Genomic DNA, 20,798 nt, shown 5'->3' on the forward strand with positions numbered 1-20,798 from the left:
ATGAAATTATTCAAAGTGCAGAACAATGTGGAAAAGAACATCTTGGGGGCTGGGATGCAGGGCGGCTCTGGATTTCTAGGAACAGGCTGCATTTCTAACCTTGAAAAGGTAACTGACTTATGATTATGGTTTTACTTTCATCTAAGAGGGTTTCAAAGCTCTAATGGGCATTGTGAGGGTTTGGGGAAAAAAGGGAACTTATTAGTAAAAATGAGAAAAGTGGATATTATAAACCAAAATGAGGATTCATGTTCATCAAGGTAGTCATCTCATTGGGATAAATGTGTAATAGTGGGGATTGACTCAAAAGCTATACACAGATGTGCTTTTTGAATTTGGGAGCACCCAGGAAGGTGGATTTGGGGGAGATGTTGAAACCCATATGTCAAGTTTGTCATCAGGGCCTTGCTGGTGGATCTAAACTTTGCTGGATGAACTGTGAACAAGCGTGTGTTCGGAACGAAGCATTGCCCTTGGAAAATAGTTTGCAATGTGAGGTTTTCCAAAACCCCAACCGAAACGTGATCAGCACTTTGAATCGTTACTCTTTGGGTACTTTATAACTGTGCAATATGAGAACGGGGCAGGGAGAAAAAAGACCAACTTAGCGGAGCAGATTTTTTTTTTTTAATCAATGATGGATGGACACCACTGATGGCTGCTGGCGGTTCACTCTACTCTTTAGTGTTTGCTCCAATTTTTTTTAAAAGTGTACTTTTGTCAAGAGGAAAAAGAAGTGGAAAGTCACGGAAGGCATTCATCCCAGCTTCCAGAGTCCGAGCAGAGCAAGAGGTCCTTTCCCACCTGCCATATTCCCTATTTGGGCAAGTCTGTACGTCACTGTCGGGAATATGGCTCCCTTCACAAACACCGCACTGCCCTTCCATCTATCCTTCTGTAAACGCACGGTGTTCCGTCTGTAAACGCCACGTGCCTGTGCAGTCTTTAGCTCGAGGACTTAAGAACCCGCCGTGAGGTGCCTTTCTCCCACTTCTTTACGTCTCTTACGGAACCCGGAAATCTGGGGGAGATAACAAACGCATATAATTAGGGGCAGAAATGACACTAACGAGCTACCAGCTCCAAGATCACCGGAAGAGACCCTGCGCGGCATCTCCACCCCCCAGCAGCAACGCCAGCCGAAGCACGACCCCGCGCACCACGCCCGCAGACCCGCACTCGCGGCCGCCACACTCAGCACTGCCGCGGGCAGATGGACCTCTTTCCCAGTCCTCTTACGCAACGACTTTGCAGCCATCATCTTCGCCCTAATTGTGCAGGGGCGGTGTTTGTGCGTCGCGCTTTCTCTCCCCGGGGACGTAATCGCTGCCTACGCTGCCCCGCGAGGCTTGGACCGGCCGCCCAGCCCCCTCCCCACGGCTGGTCGCCGCGAGTGTTAGCAGCGCGCCAGCGTCTCCTCTACCCCCAAGGCTCCCTTCTCGCCCACCTCAAGGAAAAGGGGTACTCCCGCGAGTGTGCGGGGAGGTGCGGGCGGTGGTCCCTGCCACGCCCGGTTGGCCGCAGCTAGCGGCCCGGTACTCCGTCGGCAACAGGTAGCCGGGCCGGCTGCGCGCTCGGGGAGACAAAAAAGCTCCTCTGCGAGGGAGCGAGGGTCGCTAGGCTCATCGAGGCGCCACGGCGACAGGGAGCGCGAAGGCAGCGACGGGGGGAGCGGAACAGCGATGGTGGGGGTCTCGGGCCCCTCCCCAGGCTCGTCCCGGTCGAGGCTGCAGCGCCAGTCGTTGCGCAACCCTGGGTGGGACACGGGCCACGGGCCCTCCCAGAGCTCGCGAGGTGATGGTGGCCGCGGCCCGAAAGGGACTCGGGTTGCTGGTGGCGCCGCCAGGAGGGGGAGCAGGCGGGGGCGGGGCAGGGGCCTCAGTGAGCCCGCCTCCGTCAGCCGCGGCCATTGGCGGAGGAGGGGGGGCGGGTGCGGGCGCGGCGATTGGGGCTGCGGCCGCCCATCACGGTGGGGCTGGCGGGCGGCGACGTAACGCGGCGCTCGGAACTGACCTACTAACACACATCTCCTAGCGCGGCTACGGCGCCCGCGGACCCGGCGCGCTGCCCGCCTCCAGCGCCGCGCCCTCGCCGCCGCCCGCAGCCCCGAAGTCCGGCCCCAGACTGAGCCCGAGCGCCGCCGGGCCCCGCTCCCGGCCTCGGTTCTTTCTCCCCGCCGCCTGGCTCGCCAGCCCAAGAGCAGGAACACGGTAAGCGCTCCGCCCACCGCCGGCCCGGCGCTCGGCTCCCCGCCCGCTCCCGGGGCGCGCGGCCAGTAGGACGCGGGACGCGGGCCGGGCTGTGCGCGGGGCCCAGCTGTGCGCGGGGCTGACGGGCGGCGATGAGTGTGCGCGGGGCATTCGTTACATAAACTTTTGCTGCCTTGTCAGGAGGGGACTCGCCACCTTAAGGTGGCTGCTTTGATTGCAGCGCCCTCGCGCTGGCACGTAGACGGGGCTGGTTTGCGCTCCCCCCGCTGCTGTTGCATAATGTCTCCTGATTTCGGGAAAATTGACGTTTTGGTAGAGAGGAGCTCCGGGAGGCTGAGCCGAGGCTGAGCCATTTCGAAAGGGAAGGGCAACGCTCTTTCCTTTCTCGTGCTTTCTGCGGGGCTAGCGGCGGGGGAAAGGGGACAGAGTAATGGGGAATAGTCTTGATTTTCTTGAGAAAGGGTTGGTGGCGTGAACGGTGACGGCATTCGGAGAATGCCTGCGCGGCATTTGTTTGTGTCCGGGCTGTGTGCACAGACGTTTTCCACCCTGTTTGTCGTCACCGTGTTATACCAGCGCTCGGGGAGGTTGTGGGTTTGTCCTTGCATACATTGCATAATCTGCCCACAGTGAAATATTGGCAAGGATTACGGGTTGATCTGGAAATGTGCGCGTACGTGTGCAATGATTTGGTACTTTTAGCGCAGCGTTGAGTGTTAGATCGTTATTTACCTTCTATGTAGTACGTCCCAAGTACATTTTTAAACACTCCTTCACAACATGAAAGGAAGAATTCCTCGGGTTGAATTCTGATCTCGGATACTACCGGTGTTCGCCCCTTAGGTCTTCTGAGCTATTATTTTTAAATCTGGAAGGAACTGTTGTGACGTTTACCTCCCCCACCTTCCTAATTTTAATGCATTCCATGCAGTCAGCCCTTTTCCTCACCTTATTGTCATTGCTTTTTCAGGCACGACAAAACAGATCACATAATAGTTTCCTGGAAATGTTACATTATGTAACTGCCGAACTGCTGGCAGTGAGTATAGGAAGAGGGAGCTAATTACGTGATTTTATAATCTTGTTACAAAGAAAGTAGGACAGTCTCAGCCTTTAAATGTCACTGTGACAGTTTTTTTTAAAGGATATTTTAAACAGGATTGTAGACAACCGGGTAAGCATTGAGTGTGCTCATGCTGCCGAATGTGTGTCTTTTGCCCTAAATGAAATGTGCGTTCTTCTAAATTTAGCCCTATCACATTTTAACAATTGTGGCCTCGCAGTGCTATTTTTGGTGTTTTCTCTAGGGCTGTGTGCAAATACAAGTTCAAGGCCATTTGCTGTAGTTTTAACTCCACGCCTTCGGAGACCTTTGATAAGATTGTATTTTTAGGAAGGCATTTCGCAGAGCCCGGTGATTTGCTGGATGCTGACTCCCGTTTATCTTTTTAAAAGGACACCTTAGGAAAGTGCTGTTCTCAGAGAAAGCAGGGGATGGTCAAGTGTCAGCCTCTGGTCTTGGCTTTTGTAAATAACAGCGAATGAGGTCACAAGTATTTATTTCATATCGTAATTTCTTTTTCTCCAGACCAAATATGATTTATGGGAAACAAAATAGGTTAGTAGATTGTATTTTTATCTGGGTAACCTAGTTTTATTCATGTGAATATAGATGAATATATAATGTATCCAGGTTTTGAATTTCTACCTGGACTCTTACGTAGTGTAAGTATGTGTTCATATATTCATATGTATAAATATATCTATAGTGTGTATATGTCAGATTTTTTCCCCCCTAAGGTAACATTTAAATAAAGTGCAGGGTTGTGGGGTTGAGGGGGCATATTATAGATTCACCACTGGAACAAATTATATTACCCCAAGTAATTGCAGTCGCTTTCCAAGAAGCTAATACTGCTCCAGGCTCCCGGTGTCAGACCCCGACCTACTTTGGAGCTCTGGCTGAGAGCCCCGGGCCTGCAAAGGGCCGGGTACCGCCACCTTGCGATGGCGACCTTCAGTGGTGCGTTGGTGGTTCCCCGCGCGCCTCCCTCCTGCGGGCCCCCAGGATCTGGGGTGTGTGGGGGTGGTGCACGGGGACCTCGGGTCCGCACCCGGAAGCGCCCTGGGCGGCGCTTGGACTAGGGCTGCACGGCGGCCTGCACTACTCTTCGCCCCCTCCCCACAATCCTTTGTTCTGGCTCGGGGGTCCTAACTGTGCCGAGGCCCCGCTGCGCCGCCCACTCAGCGGGGGGCAGGGGGCGGGTCCCGGGGAGGCGCGGTCTGGTGCGCTAGGGGTTTGCTAGGTTTTGGTAGGGGAGGGGAGCAGGGGAGGCGGGGAGGGGAGCAGGAGAGAAGGGAGGGACCCAGGGCGACCTCGCGCGGAAAGGGCAGCTCCAGCGGCCTGCCTCCTCGCCCTCTGCACCGGGAGCCTGGGAGCATCTCATACACCTTTGTTCCAGGAGGCTTCATTGTACTTCTGAGTAAAGCGCTTCTGGATTTGTGAAATGAAAAAGACCTGAGAAAATCTCCAAATGCCAGCAGGCCACAGAAATGGGGGGTGGGGGCGCTCCAGCTTTGATAGTGGTGGAAAGGAGGGCCCTACCTTTAGTGTGGCTAGTTAAGCCGACGTATTTTTTATTTAACCTTTTATGTGGTCAAAGGCTAGAGTAAAGAGAGCTCGAATCCTCCGAATTCAAAATAAAACAAAAATCAAAACGCCCACGCAGACACTGCGGTCCTATAGTAAGAGTACAGTTCTTTCATCCTGGCACAGACACGTCTGAGATTGTGCTCCGGCAATCATTTGCAGTGAGGTTGGCGACATCACGGATGTTCTCTGAAAGTGCATCTGTGCAGTCTGCTTTGATGAAAAGTTGGCTTTTATGGGGTCATATCCTGCACCCGGTCTCTTAGAGTTTGTCTCTTGAGTTTCAGGCACTGCCAGTATTTAGAGAACTCCTTTGGTCAAGTGCTAAGAGCATAGGCTCTTGGTCCGGAAGAGCTAGGTCCCAGGGCCCAGCCTGCGATCTTGGGTACTACCCTGATTTCCATGGACCTCCAGGGTAAGGTGAGGAAATAAAACCTGTGGAGCCGGGCAGTTGAGAGGAGCTCAGTACATGCTTCCTGTATAATTGACCAGGAACCAGATTTTTTGTTTGTTTTTTAAACAAAGATATTCACCTTGGTGGGCCGGCCTAGTGGCGCGTTAGTTAGGAGTTGGCTTGGGACACCAGCTCTGAGCAGCAGGGCCCGGTTCTGATCCCACATGAGGGCCATTGACGCTGTGCCCTCTACAGCTAAGATGGTGGACAACAGCTCGACCTGGAGCTGGGCTGCTGTGAGTCACCGGCTACTGCTTAGACTGCAGTGGGGCTGGCTGGCAGCGGGTGTGAGCCTTCCTGACCAATGGCCGGTGAGCGACTGCGCCTCAGCTGGGAAGAGTGCAATGATAATACCAACATGGCCCAGTGAAGCGGCATCCTCCACAACTAGACTGAAGAACAGAAGGACAGCAGTTTGTCTGTTCCCCTTCCTGATTCCCCAACGCTGTTCCCCTCCCCCAATTCTCCAATAAAAACCTTAAAAAAAAAAAAGGTATTCACCTTCATTTTACTCAGCCCAAATCTCTGTGCAGTAATAGTAAGGGTTGAAGTTTGTATTAAGCCTATAATTAAATATCCTTTTTGAGACACTTTTTGGTTGTACTAATGATTAACTTTTCTCAAAACCCTTTGTCATTATAATGTTCAATGGTAATTAAGTTTGAAGGGAATTCTTGACAGATTACAGAATCTCAAACTTACCAAGTCATTGGGTTAATGTTTTGGGGAACTGTTTGGAGGAACAGAGAGATGCGTTGATGGTGGCGGGAATAATGTAAAAAGTGCCAAACAGATGTGCTTTTTCCAGCTGACCTCTCTGTGACAATTTTCCTTGGCCTGGATAACATCTGATTCTAAAATTCAGTGGTTTGAGATTTGAGAGGGAGTGTGTGTAGCCCATTAGGTTGAAATTGCTGATGCTTATCCCTTTGGCTAATACAGAAGAAAGTTTCCTTTGGTTTACCCTATCTATGTGACATAGGGCAGTGCTTCACTAAGAATCATGAGAGACTAAAAAGGCTTAGAACTAATCATCTTCAATATTGCCTTGGACTGCTCATTTCTCAGAAATGAGATTAAGAGCTAATATTGGCTAAACACTCCAAACATGTCAGGAACTGTGTTGAGTGTTCTGTTATCATCCCCATTTTATAGATCAGATGGTGGAGGCACAGAGAAATTGACTAGCAGCCTGAACATGGGATGGGGGGATGGGGGGATGGGGAGCCATGCTGGTATCACCCCCCTTCTGTCTCTCTTCCTTTCCTGAGTGTGAGTGCCAGCTCACTGTAATTTTTGAAGCAATTTCCTTTTCTGTGTTAAAGGCTTATCTTTGCAATTTGCATTTATAACATGACTGTGATGCAACAACCTGCAAGTTAAAACCCTTTGTTCAAGCCCTTTCCCGGGTTGAGCAATGTGCCTGACTCACCAGCTGAGTGGATATTTCTAGTTGACCTTGCCAGGGTCCATAGAGTCAGTTCTGAGACGTGACTGTGATTGCGGCATGGAGTGGAAAAGGTGCAGTCATATTGCGTAGCCTTTATTTTTACCCGAGCTAAAATCACACATACTTCATTATTTCCATTGTAATCCAGATGGCATCGATGCTGTTAAAAGTTGTTTATTTTTAATTTGTATTGAGGAATGAGAACACACTTGGGATTCAATTCAAAATATGACAGAAACAATGTAATTGAAGTTTCCCTTAATATTCATCTCTTGTTTTTGTAAGGTAGGCCTGTATTTCACAGGGTTAACACATTGTTTGATATCCTGTTGTTTTTCTAAATTATACTCGAGTTGAATTTTATCCAAATCAGACTCATATGAGAATGTTGAAAGACATTGACCTTTGATCACAGACATTACTTAAGAGTTTTTCAGTTTCAAAATGAATTTGTATTACCACCACTCCCAATTATCTCTCAAATTTCTTTGCAAATAACTTTCCTGTAGTTAAAAAAAAAATCTGTTTCTCATAAGGTTTTAATTAGAGAGCATAAGCTTGTTTTTATAAGAAAGTTTAGTAGGGATTTAATAAATGCCTTTCCTAACAATTTGTGCGGTTTCATTGGCATCAGAATGATGTTTATAAGCCTTTTAGTTATCAGAACATGGTGTCTTTTATTAATTAACTTTCCAGGGATCTTAAACTACAATTAAGTAGCCTTCCAATAAACACTAAAAATAAACATTAAAAAAACCAAACCTATCCTGTTTCTAAGGCATATAGTAAAGTAAACGGTATTTGTAATCATCTGCTCACTGGGAAAGAAAGTGAAATTAAGAATCCATCAAAAAGTTAAACTGAGGAGAATTGGAATGATCCTTTGGCATAATTACAAACATTCCAGAACTTTCCCCATCATACCCTCCCCCCACCCACCCCCTGTACCCACACCATTTTTTGCCATCGTTACTCCTGTTGGCTGACTCTGGTATCTCTTACCCATGGCAAAATTTCCTATAACTGAGTTACTTTGTAATCGTTAGTGTCCCTTAAGAGTTAAGCTTAGAGTTGCTAGACTGATAAATTATCTTTCTGAAAGTTTCAAGAAAACTAATGATCCCCAGCCCCGTTTTGAAAAAGACTGCAGATTTTAAAAAATGCACTACTATTCCATTCCCCTCCTCTCTCAAATTCCTCTCCCTCTTTGGTGAGGGTGGTGTTCTGTCTTGAATTCTCAAACCCTGCAGTTATGTTAGCATCTGTGCCGTCTTCAGAGTATTTTCATCGTGCACTAGGTGACAAACACTGATCTCTTTTCTAAAAGAATGTCGAGCTATACTATTTTATTTCAATTCCTCAAATTATATCACTGCTATAATAAAACACAATGTTGTCACTTATTAAGTTTAAATCTGATTTTCAAGTAGCCCTTTGTGGAGGGTGAGGAGCAAGAAACATAAAATATTTTCATCATAAACTCAATCAGGTTTTGACCCATTCATTTAGGATGCACCCAAATAGAAAAAGTAGGTCAAAAGTTGCTGTGATAGGATAGACTTTGGCAAAGTGTGAGAGCATCTGTTTATGTCTGTGTTCATCTCTCAATCAAGTACACATTTCTCTCTGGCTTTAAAGTCTGTGTTACTAGAGACAATTATATTTTTAATGGGAGACACTTCATTGACACTTGGAGAGGTTTAACATAGTTTTTTTTTGTTTTTTTGGTTTTGTTTTTTTAATTTAAAAAGCCTTTTATTTTTTTCAGACTGGTTAGAAAATTATTTCTTGCAACTTCAGTATTTCCTGAGCTTTTCATCCCATTCCAGCCTTCATTGCACATGTGTATTCTTTTTCTGTTTTATCTCTGCTTTTAAATACTGGCTTTTATTTTTATCCATAAAAAAAGTAAAGCATTTTATTGAAACAATTGTATCGTGGATTTTACCCTTAGGAAGAAAATGTAGGTTAACATTTTGCTAGCATCAATAGTTTAAAGAGCTGTGAATTGATTAACTTTTTTTTTTTTTCACTAAAATAGCACTTATCTCAAAAACAAGCAACTGCCTACTTAGTGGAGGTGGCTTACAGTTTCACATAAAAGCATTTTATTTTTAATAGTATCTATACTATACCTCTGAGGGAATAAACAGCATATTCAGGAGAGCAGAAGAAAATGAGATTGTTCTATAAAAATGTTTCCATATCATTGGGTACATGAAATAGTATTTCATCTTTTATTGACAGAATTTTAAAATCAAAATGTATAAAAGAAGCTATTTACAATAAGACTTCTTTAAAGAGATAACAAAATTTTCCCATAGTAGATATTAAGGTCTAAACTATTTAGTAAGATTTTAAACACTTGAAACAAAATGTTTCTTCTTTTCTTGTCTTGTAAAGAGTTTGAATTGTCAACCATTATTTCTCTGACAAGTGTTGCAGGTCAGGGAAGATACAGGTCTATGATTCATTGTAAACATAAGTAATGAGGTCATTCCTGGAGGAGAAATTTGGTCTAGAATTTATGTTGTTTTATTCTTTTACAGAATTTTCTAAACCAAATTTTAATCTTAATTAAAAACAATATTTAAGTCATATTGACTTCATCTGATTTAAATATTGACTTTAAAACTGCAGGTTTATGAAAAGTAACTGCTGCCTATAGAAATATTGCGATGTACAATGAAAAAGCATTAACTAATGACAGCACACCCAAATTGGGTATGGGAAAATATGTCCATTGGAATGTAATGACTCCTGCTCTTAAATTTCTCTGTTTTTAAGAAGCAGCCATATTATCTAATGAGTGTAATGAAGCTGACCGTGCTGCATACACCAACATCATAGAATTGGCATTTGGTGTCAATTACTCACCAAAAAGGAAACTTAAGTGGTGACTGATACAGCACAGTGTTAGTGGTGACCTGAATACATGAGGCAGAGGTGAAGTGATTGTTAAATTAATCATAAGGGGAAACTTTGGAATTTGAAATAAAGTCATTAGTTGAACATAAATACTGATGTTTTTAGAGGAGACATTGTAAACTGCCTTTGTGTTCGCTCTAATTTAAGTTCATTGCTGAGAGACACACATAGATTCTAGGGCCCAACTCTGTGCTCAGATGCTGTGTGATCTTGGGAATGTCACTCAGTCTTGCTGTGTTTTAGCTCTCCACCCCACCTCTATGTTGAAAATGGATACATTTTTGGTTTTGTTATTTTTGTTTTTTTTTAAATCACAGGTGACAATGTCCATAGCTGTGATTTTTCTTTTCCTGTATTTATCTTAGTGTAAATAAGATTGCCATGAAATTAAAATTTCATCAGAGATGTGAAAATTTAGAATGTTTTCTCAATTTATTAAATACTCTCAGGATATAAAACAACCTTAAGGAAGCAGGAGAAAAGTTCCAGGTGGTACTTTGTTGTCTTAAAGAAGTTCTGACAGCAGCTAATAGTGTCTTAACTATCCTCAGAGTAACTTATCAAATGGGCATATATTACTCAGAAATGAGAATAATACAGAACAGGAGCTCTATGTAAATGAGATGCATTGCAGGAATATACACCAGAACAACCCTCTACAAGTTATCGGAATTGAATTGGAGTAAGGGTTGGGCTGGAGCCTTAGCTCTGTCACTTACCTAGCTGTGTGATACTGGGTAAGTTGCTTAACTTCTCTGAGCCTATTTTTCACATCTGAAAATGGTTATTGTGAGGGTAATGAAATGACAGGCTCACAGTGCCTGTCGCATAGTAAGTGTTCAATAAATGGCATCTGTTATGATGATTTTTTTTTAAGATTTTTTATTGGGGAATTGGGGGGATGGGAACAGTGCTGGGGAGTTGGGGGAAGGGGAACAGACAAGTTGCTGTCGTTTTGTTCTTCAATCTAGTTGTGGAGGATGTTACTTCACTGGCCCAAGTTGGCACCATCATTGCGCTCTTCCCAGACGAGGCAGATCAGTCGCCGGCTTCTGGACGGCCGCTCACTGCGGCTGCTGGCCGCTCACGCTGGCTGCTGGCTACATACGGTAGTCCATGGCAATCCACTGCCACAGGGACTGCAGCCCACGCCGTCGCCGGCGACTCATGGCAGCCCAGCTCCAGGTTGAGCTGTTGTTCAGCATCTCAGCTGCGGAGGGCAGTGTCACTGGCCCTCATATGTGGGATCCGAACCGGGGCCCTCTGGCATCCCAAGCGAGTTCTTAACCATTGCGCCACTCGGCCGGCCCTGTTATGATGATTTTTGTCTTATCACCATACCAAGAAAAAAGCAGTTCAATTAGAAACAATATGGTATGTGCGCCAGGCCCCCTGGTTGTTGTCACTCCTTACATACCCTTGCTTCCCACTGTATTCTTCAGTCTCTCTCCTACCAAAGACTAGGAGTCCTTTGACTCATGGGAGTTTGATTTTTCCCTCTTGTCTTTATGTGCCCCTAGGCTGGATCAGTGCTGGGTACACAGCAGATGCTCCACATGTGTTGAATAAATCAATTAAGGAATAAGAGAAGCTCTCTGTTAATAAGTAAAATGTCATTTTTTCAAATTTACAAAATAATATTAAAAAAAAGTATCACAAACGTTTTTTGATTACAAAACTCTTATGTAAGGCAAATGAGTGACTGTCAAATAAATGTTGAGTAGCTAATATGTTCAGTTTGTTGCTAGGATACAAATATATATTAATTTACACCCTGAAGTACAGCAGGTCCTCCAATAACATTTCATTCAATGTCGTTTTGTAATAACGTTGATGAGATGCTGTAGAAACTTTTGTTTCTATTAGGCTGTGATAAAATTGGTTTAGTTAAACCAATCATAAAGTTATAGAACCTATTGAGGACATTAAGTAAGGACTTACTATATTTTGCAGTACAGTAGATGTACAAAACAAACATGTAGGAAGATACACAATGGATAGAATCAGCACCTCTCTACCTTGTCTCATACTACTGATAAACTCTTTTCAACACTGCAAGATTATTTGATAAATAATGTAGAAAATATCCTAAGGTAGTATGTGGTGATTTGCTAATGGAGTCATAGAAGCAATTAATTTGTGCAGAATCCCAGATTCTAGTACATGTACTAAAATTAAAATGTAAATAGGAAGGAGATTAAAAAGAAATGAGGTTTTCTGCAGGTTTAAATGTACCAACAAAGTTGTGGAGATGATAAAGTAGACATCAGTACTTAGACACTTAGAAGAAAGGGGTTAAAATTCTTTAAGACAAGTGAGATATTTTTGGTAAATGGAAGTAGGATTGTGTTCTCTATGCCTTGGCAAGGACTTTAAGGGGAAGAACTTAGCTGAATTAGGGAATACAGATCCTTAACAAGAGGAAAGCATCCATTCCAGATAGAGGAAAAGTGGGGTTTGTGTCAGAAGATGAAACCTAAGTGGAAATATAGGAAGTAGTGCTGCTTTACTAAGTGGTAAAGATTACCTTTCTTTACCATCGCTGACTGCTGTAGTAGACTCTTTGCCTTCATTTGCAATTAAATTGTATTATCAAAAATAAACAGAAAGTGGGTATTAATCACAACTTTCGCTAAGCCACAATTCATGTTCCTGTGTTGACTCAGACAAAAACATGATATTAAACCTTATTCTTTATGATCTAGAAATTATTACATCATTCCTTCTATTCCTTCTGGAAAAGACAAAAGAAGGTGGGAGTAAAGGTTTTACAGCTAATAAAATTAAACATAATTTCAGACACATACAGTCAAGATGGCAGAATTGGTAAACACTGTGCTTATCTCCTCTCATTACCACGTCAAAATTACAACTAAATTATAGAACAACCATCACTGAGAATCACCTGAAGTCTAGCTGAACATAAGTCCTACAATTAAGGACATACAGAAGAAGCCACAACAAGACTAATAGGAGGGGCAGAGATGCAGAACAGGCTGGTCCCACAGCTGTGTGTTACCATTAAAAATCAGGAGGGACATCTCAGCAGCAGAGGTCCCCTTGGAGGAGCAAGGGGTCCCAGCCTCACATCAGGCTCCCCAACCCAGGGTTCCAGTGCTGGGGAGAGAAGTCTCCACAACTTCTGACTGTGAAAAGCAGCGGAGAGTGAGACGAGGGCAGCTGCAGTCCCAGGCGCTCCTCTTAAAGGGCCAACAGATGGATTTGCTTGCTGACAGACTCACCCGCTCTGAGTTCCAGCACTGGGGCAACAGCTTGAAAAGCTCCAGGGATATACAACAAGGAATTGAATTGTCTGGCTTCAGGGAGAGAGATAAAGGGACAGCTTTCTCCCAGACAGAAATGCTGGCAGAATCCATTATTTCTTTGTTGAACCCTGCCTTCACCCAGCATGCAGACTCAGGTGGCTGCCATATCTGAGGCTCTATCAACCCGGCTAACACTGTTCACCCTGCCCTGGTGATTCCCTGAGACCACCCTGCCCAACCCAACTTGAGGACCCACCCAAGCCTTCCAGTAGGTTTTCCATACAAACGACCTGTTTTAGATCATGTGTAGAGTTTCCTAAAATCTATCAAAGGTTCACAAACCCCAAATAAGCAGCATCTGACCTCAACATGCCCCGTACCTCCTGCTGAGCAGCCTCAGCCTGGCACTAGTAACTGCCGGACTTGGATCACGGCTTCGCCTCTCCCTGTATGCCCATCTGCAGATTGCTTTGTGGCTCATGTGGCCCTGAGCAAGGCACAAGCTTCAGCTTATCTTGGCCTGTGGTGGGGCACACCTGGTAGCCGACTTGGGACCAAGCCAGAGCACCATTTAACTGTCTCTGGGGGAAACACACCCAAAGGGTTGACAGGGCAGTCACCAGAGCCCTGCTAAAGTGAATCCTGCTCTATAGGGTCAGTCCCTGCACAACAGCTTTTCCACTGTAGTCACGACCAGTCCTCAAAACCAACCAGCCTGAGGGTCAGTCCCTCCCATTGATGTACAAACAGAAGGCGCAACTACAACAGGAGGAGGGACACAACCCACACAAGGGACACACCTGGAGCACCTGGCTCTGATGACCAGAGAGACTACGCCACTGAGTCCTATAGGACACCTACTACATAAGGCCACTCAGTACTAAGACCAGGAGACATAGCAGCCCTACCTAATACATAGAAACAAATGCAGGGAGCCAGCCAAAATGAGACATAGAAACATGTCCCAAATAAAAGAACAGAACAAAGCTCCAGAAAAAGAGCTAAATAAAGTGGAGACAAGCAATCTACCAGATGCAGAGTTCCAAATACTGGTTATAAGGATGCTTAGTGATCTCAGGGAGAACATCAACAAAGAGATAGGACTCATAAAAATGGAGATAGAAAACATAAAAAACTAAAACAAAACAGAAATAAAGAATAGAATAATAGAAATGGAGAATACATTACAGAGAATGACTAGTAGATTAGATGAAACATAGGATGGATTAGCGATTTAGAAGATAAGGTAGCAGAAAACACCCAATCAGAATAAGAAAAAAGGAAAAAGAATCCAAAAAATTGAGGAGAGTTTAAGGGGCCTCTGGGACAACATCAAGCATAATGACATTCGCATCATAGGGGTACCAGAAGGAGAAGAGAGAGAGCAAGGGATTGAAAACCTATTTGAAGAAATAATGACAGAAAACTTCTGTAATTTGGTGAAGGAAGTAGATATACAAGCTCAGAAAGCACAGAGAATCCCAAACAAGATGAACCCAAAGAGGCTCACACCAAGACACATTGTAATTAAAATGGCAAAGGTTAAAGACAAACAGAATCCTAACAGCAGCAAGAAAAGGCATACTACCCTGTTTCTTTGAAAATAAGACCTAGCCAGAAAATAAGCTGTAGCATGCTTTTAGGTGCCAAAATATGGCACCTTGGCATACTGAATATTTTAAGCTGAAATAGTTTGTGGAAAAGGCACCCTTCTTCCTGAAACAGGTCATAAAACCTTCATGTGAGGGGTTTGTGCCCTCCATGTCCTGGAGTAATCATTCTATGGCTTATTCTCCAGCTACGTCTTATTTTCGGGGAAACTTGGTAGTTACTTACAGGGAGCCCCCATAAGATTGTCAGCTGATTTCTCAATAGAAACTTCGCAGGCCAGAAGGGATTAGCAGGAAATATTCAAAATGATGAAAAGTAAGGATCTAACAACTAAGGTTATCCTACCCAGCAAAGCTATCATTTTGAATCAAAGGACAGATAAAGAGCTTCCCAGACAAGATAAAGCTTAAAGGAGCTCACCACCAAACTAGTATTACAAAGAATGTTAGAGGGGCTTCTTTAAGACAAAATAAATAAATAAAATAAAATGGCAATAACTATGTATCAACAATTACTTTAAACGTAAATCGCTTAAATGCTCCAGTGAAAAGGTAAGGTAAGAAAACAAGACGCTTACATATTCTGCTCACAAGAGACTCACTTCAGATTGAAAGACACACAGAATGAAAATAAAGGGATGGGAAAAGATATTTCATGAAAATGGAAACAAACAAAAAAGCTGGGGTAGCAACACTCTTATAGCAGACAAAATAAGACTTCAAAACAAAGAGAGAAAGAAGGACCCAGTAATCCCACTTCTGGGTATTTATCTGAAGGTCCCCAAAACACTATTTCAAAGGAACACGTGCATACATACGTTCATTGCAGCATTATTTACAATGGCCAAGACATAGAGGCAAGCTGGGGGTCCATCAGTCGATGAATGGATAAAGAAGAGGTCGTACATATATACAGTGGAATATTACTCAGCCCTAAAAAAGAACCTTGCTGTGTGCAACAACATGGGCGAACCTAGAGGGTATTGTGCTGAGCGGAGTAAGTTAGAGAAAGACAAAAGCCATATGATTTCACTTATGTGGAACCTGAAGAACAAAATAAACAAAATGGAAAGAAACTCAAAGATTACAGAAAACATTTTGATGGTTACCAGCTTGGAGGGAGGTTGGAACAGAAGGTGAAAAAGGAAAGAGATTAAGAAATACAAATTGGTAGTTACAAAATAATCATGGGGATATAAAATATAGCACAGGGAATATAGTCAGTAATATTGTAATAACTATGTATGGTGTCAGGTGGGCACTAGATTTATTGGGGTGTTCACTTTGTAAGTTATATAAATGTCTAATTACTATGTTGTACACCTGAAACTAGTATAGTATTTATGTCAACTATAACTGAAAAATAAAACAACTATTAAAAACAGTAACAAAAAAACCCCCACTTTGTTTCATTAGTCGTTATAACACTGCATGAAAAAGAGTGACATTAAACAAAAACATGACATCTTCTCAGTGTGGCAGGATAGATACGCCTTATGTAGATAGTCCTGAATGAACAGTTGTCTTATCACATGTCCTTTATGAAAGTATTATCTTCTGCAAAAGGAGCCGGAGAAACCCTGTCTAGAAACACAGATCCAAAAAAAGCACCGCAAAAAGATTGTTGTTGGAACCTAATACAGGTTTATTATTTCATGGCAAGTCAAATTCAGATGATAAATATTTCATCAGTGTAAGAGGAAGCTAGTTGATGGTTCTGTTTTAGAGTTCTATATTTTGTTTGAAACTAATTAGTAAAATGAAAAGGAATTCTTTAAAAATTACATTCTCTCCATTTAAAATAATTTTTAAGTTTTAAGAATGCACCGTACTTTAAAAACAAAGACAAAACTTTGAATAGTCACTGTTTTATTTTAGTCCAAAGCTACTATATAAATGAGATTATTTTGACAGAATTTTCAAGACCAAAAAAGGCCCTTTAGGTGCTTTACTCTTAAGGGAATGGTTGAAAAGTCAATTTGAAGGAACCAGGAAAAAAACCCAAAAAAACATTTTTAACCTCATAGCACAGAAGCATCAGAAGAGATGGATTTATTGAGAAGCGTCCTTTATGTCAGGTGTGCTGTCACCTAGTGGAATAAGCCCACCAGGCAGTCAGGGGTGTGAGGGACAGGTTTGTGTCCACATAAGAGTCACATTAAAACAACTACAACTCGGTTTATGTGGCTTTTATTTTAGTTCTTGTGGAAATAAAAATGTAGCTCCATTTATATTTAATTCCATATAATTACAGATTTTGTCTACTGATAGTGAAGGATTTTCCTTGGAAAAGTTCCTCTTAGGGGGTGAGCTTGTTTGCGTCTCCATGATATAAATGTTATCTCAAATTTTTCAGAAGCTCCACCATATGCAAGTACTATTTAAAACTTACCAACCAGAGGTGAGCTGTCATTTCCTTCCTGTAATGTGCCATCCCACACGCCCCACCCCACTATTGCTTTTCCTGTAACAGCCTTCCTCTGTTTTCTCCCTGGGGTGGGCGGTGTTGGTTTTTCTCTCCTTCTCTTGGACCACAGATTAATTACTCTGCCGCTAGGTCTCACTGGGGATTTGTCCTTTACAACTTTACGATATAAGTATTTGGGTGCTTATTTCCTTTTCAAGATTGCAAAATCTGATGGAAAATCGTGTCTTGTTCAGGCCTGTATACCCTTAATGCTTAGCATTGTTCCAGTACATAATTGGCAATAAATATTTACCAAATGGATAACTGTTTCTTTCATGCCTTGCAGATTACCTAGAAGACCCCTACTCCATTTAGGAAGAGGAGCTGGAAAGATTTATCCCGGACAGTGGATCAAAAGGAGGAATATTGATGGATTTTAAACCACAGTTTTTAAAGCGTTTGAGAATCCTGGGAAAATAATTTGTTCTCCTGCACCGTATAGATAGGCTCAGGCTGTTTCTGATGCAGCTGAGAAAAATGCAGACCATCAAGAAGGAGCAGGCATCTCTTGACCCTGGGAGCAATGTGGACAAGATGATGGTGCTTAATTCTGCTTTAACTGAAGTCTCCGAAGACTTGACAACGGGAGAAGAGCTTCTTTTAAGTGAAGGAAGTGTGGGGAAAAACAAGTCTTCAGCATGCCGCAGAAAACGAGAATTCATTCCTGATGAGAAGAAAGATGCCATGTATTGGGAAAAAAGGCGGAAAAATAACGAAGCTGCTAAGAGATCGCGGGAGAAGCGTCGACTGAATGACCTGGTTTTAGAGAACAAACTAATTGCACTGGGAGAAGAAAACGCCACTTTAAAAGCTGAACTGCTTTCCCTAAAATTAAAGTTTGGTTTAATTAGCTCTACAGCATATGCCCAAGAGATCCAGAAACTCAGTAATTCTACAGCTGTGTACTTTCAAGACTACCAGACTTCCAAATCCAGTGTGAGCTCCTTTGTGGATGAGCACGAGCCCACAGTGGTGACCAGCAGCTGCATTTCTGTCATTAAGCACTCTCCGCAGAGCTCTCTGTCTGATGTTTCAGAAGTGTCCTCGCTAGAACATTCTCAGGAAGGCCCTGGGCAGAGTGGCTGCAGAAGTCCCGACAGGAAGTTCCAAATCATCAAGCAGGAGCCAGTGGAACTGGAGAGCTACGCGAGAGAGCCGAGAGAGGACCGCGGCAGCTACCGAGCTTCCGTGTATCAGAACTATGTGGGGAATGCGTTTCCTGGCTACTCACACTCCCCACCTCTCCTGCAGGTCAACCGTTCCTCCAGTAACTCGCCGAGAACGTCCGAAACCGATGATGGTGCAGTAGGAAAGTCATCCGATGGGGAAGATGAACAGCAGGTTCCCAAGGGCCCAATCCACTCTCCCGTGGAACTTCAGCGTGTACATGCCACGGTGGTTAAAGTTCCAGAGGTGAATTCCTCTGCTTTGCCACACAAGCTCCGGATTAAAGCCAAAGCCATGCAGATAAAAGTAGAGGCATTCGATAATGAATTTGATGCCACACAAAAACTTTCTTCGCCTGTTGACATGACATCTAAGAGACATTTCGAACTCGAGAAGCATAGTGCCTCAAATATGGTGGTACATTCTTCTCTCACTCCTTTTTCAGTGCAAGTGACTAACATCCAAGATTGGTCTCTCAGATCAGAACACTGGCATCAAAAAGAACTTAATGGCAAAACTCAGAATAGTTTCAAAACTGGAGTTGTAGAAATGAAAGACAATGGCTACAAAGTTTCTGACCCAGAGAATTTGTTTTTGAAGCAAGGGATAGCAAACTTATCTGCAGAGGTGGTCTCACTTAAGAGACTTATAGCCACACACCAAATCTCTGCTTCGGACTCTGGGTAAATTACTACTGAACAAGCTCTGGGCATTTAGAGATGTCATTTGCAATAGATGAGTATGTTTTGTATTAGGCTGAATTTTCACTGGACCTGTGATGTCATTTCACTGTAATGTTCACATGTCTGTCAGGTGTCTTTTTGTGCACAAATTATTATGAAGATTAGATTGTGTTATCACTCTGCCTTGTGTATAGTCATAGTCCATGCAAAGGTTGTATATATTGAACATTATTTTTGTTGTTCTATTATAAAGCGTGTAAGTTACCAGTTTAAATAAAGGATTGGTGACAAACACAGAATTTCTGCCCCATTGTGCTTGATTTTAGGATAAAGAAAAAGCAATTTAAGTACAAAAATAGCTATTAAGCTATTTTGCATTTTACTTTTTTAGGGGAGTTTTCTCCCCTGGGTAAGGGAAAACCTAAGTGTAAGTTCAGCAAATAATTTGTTTTTCTTGTAATTTGGCCTACGCTATAATAAGTTTGAAAACCTTCCAAAGAAAAGTAAAAAAATTACAATGAATTTTCTTACATTTGAGACTAATTTACTCCCTATTTTCTGTTTTTCTTTAGGGTTAAGTTTCTCTATAATTTTTTTTTTAATAGAAAAATCCAAGTTGTTTGGCATCAGCCTGCCTTTAGTCATCTCTCTTTTTAAGTATGACACATGGATGTGGATAGTTGAGTCACTGACCCACTTTATTAATTAGAGTTTCTTTTAAAAGAGTGGAGAAAGACTAAGGATGAAGTTATTTTTATGTTATTATAAATCTTAGCAGTTCTGGAGTATAACCATCTAGGGAATTAAGCTAGCAAAATTCTGTTTTTATTTAGTTTCCAAAATTTCAAAGCACACATCAATTATCACATTCTAGCATACATAATCTGAGTGTATATAATGACTTGGTTTTTTTCTTTATAATTTGTTAATGACGAATATAAATAATAGCTGTAGTTTGGAACTCTTTATAATACACAAATCCAGAAGAAAGCATGATTTTAAGTAAATTGATAAGGCCATTATGATGATTTGTCCGGGATCCTCCACTGATCTCCCCCAAGGCTGTCAGACAGACCGAGTGTACTTCCTCAGAAGCCTCTGGCATCCGGTGGGGTGGACAGGGTGGGGCTGTTGGTCAGGTATAGCTTGGCCCACAGCTGTTCTCCTCAGCAGAGCCCTCTCCCAAACCATCTCTTTCCACACTGACCTCTTTTCTAGAAGTAGGTGAAGGGATTTGAGATGTCGTAGAACACATGCAGAGTGACTTAACCCTCTCAGCTGTTACATGTACCTCATGGCAGAGCCTGATTGTAACATTTCATTTTAGGGGTCTGTAATCTTTGGACTGCTCGATTTGAGTGAAAGCCTGGTTTTTGATATGTTAAACTTTCTGCACTTTTATAGGTTTAAAACGTGGTCCTTTGAATGAAAGGCTATGCCAGTTACGCACACACATGCCATACACTTTGGCCAGAGTAGCCAGTTCTCTCTCTGAAACCTGGCTCTTAGAGAAATGTGTTCCCCGTCTTGGCCTTGGCCTTCTCTCTTCCGTGTTTTACTGGACTGGGTGAGGCCCAGAGGCAAACTCACCTCCTTTGCCAATGTTACAAAGCACAGGGGGGCTAACATATTGGATGGCAGTCAGGATCCAAGTGTTTGACAGCCTAGACTGGCTGAAATGACTCTAACGTGAATTATAATAGGGATACAATGTAAAGTCAGGTTCCTATGCTGAACAAAAAAAAAAATGTAAAGGCTGTGTAAGTTCACAATTGAGAAAAAAAAGACAATAAAATAAAATAACTACATATGGAGGAGGAAAAGGCTTTGCCAGCTTACCATGAGTCAACTCCCAGTGGAATGTTGGTTGTGGCAACACAAACGATGTCCCAACACGAGGACGACGGTCCTGC

General features: G+C 43.1%; 1 protein-coding gene across 1 annotated transcript; it reads left to right on the forward strand.

Moving 5' to 3' along the window:
• The first annotated feature begins 2,027 nt into the window (after positions 1-2,027).
• On the forward strand, positions 2,028-19,184 carry NFIL3 (nuclear factor, interleukin 3 regulated). The gene is made up of 2 exons (XM_019668703.1): positions 2,028-2,210; positions 17,322-19,184. Exon 2 carries the CDS (start codon positions 17,498-17,500, stop codon positions 18,887-18,889), a length of 1,392 nt encoding a protein of 463 aa, XP_019524248.1. The 5' UTR covers positions 2,028-2,210; positions 17,322-17,497; the 3' UTR covers positions 18,890-19,184.
• The last annotated feature ends 1,614 nt before the right edge of the window (positions 19,185-20,798 follow it).

Source organism: Hipposideros armiger, unplaced genomic scaffold, assembly GCF_001890085.2.
Source record: "Hipposideros armiger isolate ML-2016 unplaced genomic scaffold, ASM189008v1 scaffold_532, whole genome shotgun sequence".
Lineage (NCBI taxonomy): Eukaryota > Metazoa > Chordata > Mammalia > Chiroptera > Hipposideridae > Hipposideros > Hipposideros armiger.